Below are 7,500 nucleotides of genomic sequence, written 5' to 3'. Positions count from 1 at the left end.
ATGCTATGAAAGATCCAACCCATTCGAGCTAAAAACAGGGGGAGACTGCCCTCAATCAAGGCTTCATTCTCAGAGAAGAAAACGTCTTCCAGCTCCGTCTTCAATGCCGTAAAACGTGGACGCCTCGCAGACAGGGACAACTCTTTGAGGGCAACCGTCTTCCTCCCATCCTTCTCCCCTCTTCCTCTTCCGGCTACCATGGAAACATCAGCGTACATCAGAGTACGGAAAAGACAAGGCACAGCCCACTCTGACGCCACCAGTGCTAACGCAACCCGATGACGTGAGGAGCTACAGCACTAAAGCGGGTGTTTCTCACTCGACGGAAGCATCTGCTTCTACCCCTGCATGAGATGGCGAATGTGGGGTCAGTGGCTTGGAGAGGTGCGACAGATGAGGCTCCTTTAGCCACTAGGACCAGGGAGAATCAAGGCCAAAGAAAACAAACAAACCGAAGGAAAAGAATGGCCGGGATGTAGGTCTTCTAAAGAAATAGACAGGTTGGTACGATGACACATGCAGGACGGACGCAAGCAGCAGGCATGACACGTTGTTGTGTTGGGAGAGAGAGAGAGCGAGAGACAGAGCTCCACCCAGAGCTCTAGAGGTTCAGGACGGCTACAGGCTCATTGACGACCCCATCGGGAGGATGATGGACACGAGCGCGGATTGAAAGTAACAAAGCAAACATTGGAAATCATTCAATATGTGTCTGAAAATATGATTCATGTAATCGTTGTAAAGTCAGTGGTTGCCAACGCAAACCTTTATTATGGCATATGTTTGGCATTCAGAATAATCATTTGAACCGATGATAATACATTGAGAAATGTAATGTAATAGGCTGTATCGTGTCCAGACTCATTAAGTAGGGTGGGGGCCCAGTGGAGCACAGGGATGGGAATAGGGCCAGACCTTTACTCCCGCCCTTTGCAGATCGTGGTGGACAATGCCCACTTGTTTTCTGAATGTAAATTATTGTATTTAAATGTATATGATCTAGTAAGGTTGGCACTCATCCAATTAAATCTCTTTTGGGGAGTAGGTGCCCGCCCCTACTGGACAAGTCCCTGTCCTGTAGCCCTGTCATAGTACAGATCAATCCAAATCTTTGAAACAGGACTCTGAAATATATTTCTTGTACATAAATGCCGGATTTAGAGCTTAAATTGTTATTAATAAATAGTTGTAATAGATTCACTTTTCCTTCCATTCTTTTTTTTATCAACTTTAATTGAGGAAATAAATGTTTGGAGAAATGAATCAATGAATAATTGAGAAACAACGTTTAAGAAACACTACATGTATCCTACAACAAGTTGATTCCTACGGTTTTCGCCGTCCCACCATAATCGCCCTGCCTTCACGATGTAACCACTGGGAAGCAAACAGACAGACGGACAGACAGAGAGACACAAAGACAGCTGCAGACAGAGTGAGACGAGGGGAGGAAGAGGCGGCGTGTGTTACCGGAGCGGCCGCAGTCGGAGCAGGACACCAGCTCCTCAGCCTGGCCCGTCTTGCGGTTGCCCTCCTGGTCCCCCAGACAGAAGTCACAGTAGTCGTTGGGGATGATGCTGCCGTCCACCGCCTTCTGGGCTGTCAGCGGGGGAGGACACGCACAGGGTGGAGGGTGAAAGGAGGAGGTGGAGGAGGAGGAGGAGGAGGGGATGGGAAGATGCTAACAAAGGCTAACAGATTGGGGGCTTTGTGCTTGGGGTTCTGAACGGTCACAAAAGACATCAGGACTTAATCACGGAGGCGGGGAATGGCGTGTATGCAGGTTTGTCTAACTACACACTACAAACTACCCCCACACACACACTGCACCCGACGACATACTACACACCACGTGTTTGTACAGTACTACACGCACACAAGTGACATCCTACCACCCCGCGGGACGTCCCACGACCAGACACTTACGTTTGTGGTTGCTGGGCCGGGGGGGCGAGGGCTCTGGTAACTCGGGCTCCTTCTCCTCCTCCCCTTCCTCCTCCGCCAGGTGGGTGTGGGTGTAGTGGTAGCTGAGACCGGGCCGGTTCTTGTACCGCTTCCCGCAGACTGGAGGTGGACACACGGCCGAGACACATCAGAAACCACTTGGGAGACACAGGCGTCAAAATAGTGATGGGTTGGCTGGTGGGAGGTATTAAACCTGACCTTGCGTTCTTTTCTCTGCAACGCTACAATACATACGGTGATACGGACGGTGCTCAGACGCTTGTGACGTTCTGAATGCAGCCACGAGGGAGCTACATGGCCAATTGTGGTCTACGTTAAAGCAGTGAAGCGGTGTTCTGGATTGATTGTGTCACGTCGGCCATGCTGAATGTTAATGGGTTGACTACAGGGAGCTCTCCAAATGCATCACACACTAAAAAACACAGGGAACGGCAAAAACTGAATCCCATGCAGCTGAATCCCACGGTGAGCAACCACTCCTTGACGGTGGTGCGAGTGCTATTCTCAACCCATATCAACGCTCCCAATACAAACAATCAGGCTCAGCCCGTTTTACCAGACAATGCTCAGCTATAGTGTTTTAGTCTTGAACATCGTCTTTCCGTGATATAAAAATCCTGCCTGTTCATTTGAACCTGATCAAACGGCCGCCTCTTTATCCTCACAATGTCAAAATGGTTCCATTAGGAATCTGTTGCCACACTCCTATTACAGCGGTAGCCATTAAAGAAGCTCCCTGTTGTGATGCTATTCTACAGCCACGCTATAGTGAATGCAATCTGTTTTTAAAATACGTCCAATATAAAAAAAAAGCTAATGATCAGTTATCTAAAGGTCAGTGCACGTATATATTTGTTAGAGGCTTCGCCATTTCTTATTCCTACTTGTGACCAACAGGTTCTTCTACATTGGCTACAGCTGTCTCTCCATGTCCAGTTCTGTACAGCCCAGGAACATGCATATCTGGGTGAACCCTGAGCTAGTTAAACTGACAAGATTAGATTCATTATCACACTCTGGGCCATTAAGCAAGCGTAGAAGAAATGCAAAGTGCCGTTGGTGTTAGGTTCATGCAACGCTTGCATGGCTTTGCGTGGAAGCAGCGACTGGTTCTACGAAGCAGGGGTTAAACGCGGGTGTAGCAGCATCACGTCAAACCATTCCCACACTAGCTCGTGTCGTTAGCGTCTACTCTGCTAGGAAGACAAAATGGCGACAGGATTTGTATACCTTCTTCGGCCCTTTTTGAGTTATGCTTTTGTTTGTGTCTATCTGGAACAGAGGACAAGACACAAACGCAGACAATACAAAAAGAAAAAGAAAAAGACAAGAGACAAGAGACATAAAACCAGGATGAAACACGTTCATTTGGGGCTCATTCACAGATCCTGAGCTGTCGGGTTTCGGCTAACCCCAAGAGGCATGCTAGTCGGGTCTGGTTGATCAGTTACGCCATGCTGTGGCAGAGAGGACTGCCCTGGTCGTTGGCAATGGAAACAGAAAGTTGAAGCACAATTAACTGTAGCAAAAATTTCTCCCCTGGTGGCTGTTTGTATTTTTCCATAGCAACAGATAATAAAGGCATGTAAAAGGAATCAAAAGAAACTGCACATAACAGAAACACAATGCTGTTACCATAACAAGCCATGATGAAGTGTTACAAATTTAGTCATTAATCTCACTTTAAAATAAGAGAACCGTTGCTTTTTCTTTTAGCTGAGAAAGCTGAAGCTACGTTCAATCTCGTGGATGTTCACTGTGGCTCGCGTACATTGACCTGTTAGAGGAGCCTCTCACATGTCATGTTCCGTGACACAGGGGGGCGGGACTGAGCGATGAATGAAACAGGCGGAAAGGTAGCTAGACGGGTCACCGGTCACATGACGAATGCATCTAATGAGACACAGGTGAGTTCCAACACGTTGTTCTTTGTCGTTTCTCCTTACTGTCGCAGACGTAAGGCTTATCCTGGTCTTCGGTTGCAGCTGCTTCTGCCTTCTTGCGACTGGAACTTCTGCCCTGCGCAGACATGACAACCCGACTCAGTACAACAATCCTACACAGACCGCTGCATCGAATGCATGCCATACTCACTACTGGAGGTAATAAGTACAAGATGTACTCTATTTTCTAACTCTCCCCAAACTCACACAATCTCCATTCCCCATATTTCCACATTTTCAGATTAGGTGAACATTTCATCTCAATGTGTTTTTTAAATTAGTTTTTAATGGCCATCTCATATCCATTACAGACACACCTACCTTTCTGTTCCTGTTCTTCCTCTTTGGAGTGTCCACCTCAAAGTCGTCTTCGTCTTGGAACCCATCCCCGTTCTCGTCTGCCTCCAGAACTCTCTACAAACGGATGACAGAAAAAGTTACAGAACAAGAAAATGGGAAGCTAACTCGTCTCCACTGTGCAAGGGATTTATTTATGATGTTTACGCACTGAAAATAATGACATCAGACTGAATGAGATAACGTGGCAAAGCATAGCATAACATAGCATAGCATAGCATAACATAGCTTAGCATAGTATGGTGTAGCATTCATATAGTGTAGTGTTGCCTACTATAGCATAACACAGCCTATCCTAGCGTATAGCGTAGCTTGGTGTAGCGTATAATGGGGGTGGGAAACATAATAGATTCTTCGATATATCGCGATTCTCGCTAGAACGATTCTGTCTCGATGCAGAAAAATAAAAAATCGGAATTTAAAAAAAATATATATATATATGTATATATATATATATATATATATATTTATTTTTTCCTGCTTCAAGACTCTGTTCGCCAGAGGGAAAATTTTGGGAATTTTAAAATTATTGAATTTATCTTCAGTGTGTATTGGCCAATCTGATTTCTTGACATGATTGCGATTCAGCCTACGCATAGCATGCGCGCAAACTCACAGCCAGATACAAGAACTCCTTCTAATTCAAGAGCAGCTTGGCCTTTAATGACATAGAAAAGAAAGATTCGAAAGAAATTAAATCTGAAACCTATTTTTTGCATGCTTCCATATTGTGTTATAATGCAAGCTGCATTGATTATTGCATTGTTCATAGAAAGTCATTTGTGAGAAAAGCTTTCCCTCTTATGAAATATTAGATAAGTTAATTCATCTGTTGATGTCTTTAATGATCATCACAAAAGTAGGTAGTGATTAGCAAACTCTGAGTAGCAAACCCTGATGTATATATATTTTTGAAAATCACGCATGGAAATGTACATTACTAAAATTGTTGCATCGAGATGCATCGATAATCGCTTCAGAATCGAATCGTTGACCTCATAATCGGAATCGAATCGTGAGGTGCCAAGAGATTCCCACCCCTAACATACAGTGTAGAGTGCCATAGCGTAGCGTAGTGCACCTGTATCTCCAGCAGGGTCTCCTCCTCCGTGGTGAGGCTGTTGGTCTTCTCCAGCAGACTGTCCCCCCTCAGCAGGGCCTCCAGGGCCGTGGCCTCCCCCGGGGGGCCCTCCCGCTTCGGGGCCAGCTCGGCTTCTGGTGGGGGGCGAGGGTCAAGTGGGAAGGGGTTGAGGGTGGGGAGGGTCAACAGAGATGGGAGTGATATGAAATGCAACAAGGTGTTAAATGCACAGTTAAGAGATTGTGTGTGTGTGTGTGTGTGTGTGTGTGTGTGTGTGTGTGTGTGTGTGTTTGTGTGTGTGTGTTTGCATGTGTTACTGTCATGTGAAGAAAAAACTATATATAGTGGACGAGAGAGAGAGAGAAAAAACTATATATAGTGGACGAGAGAGAGAGAGAAAGAGAGAGAGAGAGAGAGAGAGAGAGAGAGAGAGAGAGAGAGAGAGAGAGTTAGGGTTAGAGAGTTATTTTTATCCATGCTTTTACAGGCATGTGCATGTCTCATTAAGTTACCTCTGGGGGGGGGGGGGGCACACGTGCATGTGTACATGGTGTGTGCATGTATGCGCTTGTGTGCGTGTGTGTGTGTGTGTGGTTTAACCGCAGCTAGCCTTAGCTCCGGTGGCTAGCCACTGAAAAGCCAGTCCCGGGAAGACTCCAAATCAATAAAACCTCAAGTGTGCCAGGTGCCAGATGAAAGAGATGGCTGAATGAGTGTGTCCAACCACGACAGAGGAACTCATTAAAATACTGTTTCCTCATGTTTCAACCGCCCTCTGAATGTGAGCAGATGCAATATCCTTTTGCTTTCATGTCGCTTTATATTTATTTAATTTTTAGGTTGCCTTTCTTCTTTTATGTTTTCAGTTTCACTCTCTTTCATTTACAAAAATGTCCGCTGAATCAATATTACAAAAAAATAAAAAGTAGCTAAGGATACATTTGTTAAATTTATTATTCTTTCGGTTGCTATGATTTTAAATGGTATGACTTGCATCCTGAATGAATGGTAATATTCATAGTGAATTACATATTTTGTTCATAATCGTCAGCTGTCTTATCTTAAGGATCGTTTTTCTGGGTAATTAACAAGACAAATACATGGGTGTAAAAGACATTATCAAACCCCACACAAACAGCTTCTTCACCTACAACCCATTGAGGACGAAAAAAACACACTTGAAGCAATCCTATGTGTCCCTTAAGGAGCCTTTTGTTCAATACTTTGTCCGATCTTCTCTCATCAATAGGAGGTAATCTCTATTCCTTCTCTGCTTTCTTTGTCTCCCTGTCTCTCACTCTACCTCTGTGCCCTGGCCCCTCTCTCTCTCTTTATCTGTCCATCTTTCTTATTTCTGTCCAGATGCACACAGTGCTGTGAGCTTAGTGGTCACTGCCCCCACCTTGAACTTTAATAACACAGTGATGTGAATGGAAACGGTTGTGTGGGGAGGTAGGGAGGTAGGGAGGGAGGGAGGGAGGGAGGGAGGGAGGGAGGGATCGAGGGAGGGAGGGAGGGAGGGAGGGAGGGAGGGAGGGAGAGAGGGGTAAAGGCTGTTCAGGAACTGAAAGACTGTCTTGTTTTAATGCTGCTATGCCTTCCTCTTCCCCCCCGACTCCCTCCTCGTGCCCTCCTCCCTTCCCTCCCCCCTCCTCACTTCCTTTCTTTTACCTTCCCTCCTCCCTCCCTATATCCCTCCCTTCATTCATGTCACCCACCCTTCCTATATCTCATCCTTCCATCCTTGTTACCTTCTTCCTTCTCTTCCAGGCCTCCATTTATCAATCCCTTCATGCATGTCACCATTCCTTCCTTCCTGTCCTCCTTGCTCCACTATTACCTTGCTTCATTCTGCCTTCCTTCCTTCTCTCTCTATTTTACGTCCATTCATTGCAACCTATCCCCCCTCCCTCCCCCCCCCCCCCCCCCCTCCCTCCCTCCCTCCTCCCCCCTCCCTCCCTTGGGGTCATCATGTGTTTTCTTTGTGTCTGAGAGGACGCAGTGCCTTTAAAGATGTCCGCTCTCACCTTGACGCTCATTTCACCCCTGACCTCCACCGCCAGCCCCACCCTCCCGTCCCCCACTGCACCCCCGATCCGCCTCCCCCATTCTCCCCCCCCCCGAACCCCCTCCGTCTTCCCTCCAACCAATGGA

The 7,500-nt window shown here is 46.4% G+C and overlaps 1 protein-coding gene across 3 annotated transcripts in view; it reads right to left on the bottom strand.

The window, feature by feature from the left end:
• Window positions 1–7,500, bottom strand: part of dpf3 (double PHD fingers 3) — a 26,027-nt gene that overhangs the window by 4,373 nt on the left and 14,154 nt on the right. For 2 of the 3 annotated variants that reach the window (XM_056581207.1, XM_056581210.1), the window contains exons 4-9: window positions 5,347–5,480; window positions 4,230–4,322; window positions 3,912–3,984; window positions 3,196–3,237; window positions 1,927–2,064; window positions 1,471–1,599 (exon numbers count right to left, since the gene is read on the bottom strand). In XM_056581207.1, coding sequence (XP_056437182.1) covers window positions 1,471–1,599; window positions 1,927–2,064; window positions 3,196–3,237; window positions 3,912–3,984; window positions 4,230–4,322; window positions 5,347–5,480 — 609 coding nt within the window. The remainder of the gene's footprint in view (window positions 1–1,470; window positions 1,600–1,926; window positions 2,065–3,195; window positions 3,238–3,911; window positions 3,985–4,229; window positions 4,323–5,346; window positions 5,481–7,500) is intronic. The other variant, XM_056581208.1, reaches the window with a different exon arrangement.

This window comes from Gadus chalcogrammus, chromosome 21, assembly GCF_026213295.1.
Source record: "Gadus chalcogrammus isolate NIFS_2021 chromosome 21, NIFS_Gcha_1.0, whole genome shotgun sequence".
Taxonomy (NCBI): Eukaryota; Metazoa; Chordata; class Actinopteri; order Gadiformes; family Gadidae; genus Gadus; species Gadus chalcogrammus.
The sequence above is the reverse complement of the archived record's forward strand: the minus strand, read 5'-3'. Positions and strand labels throughout refer to the sequence as shown.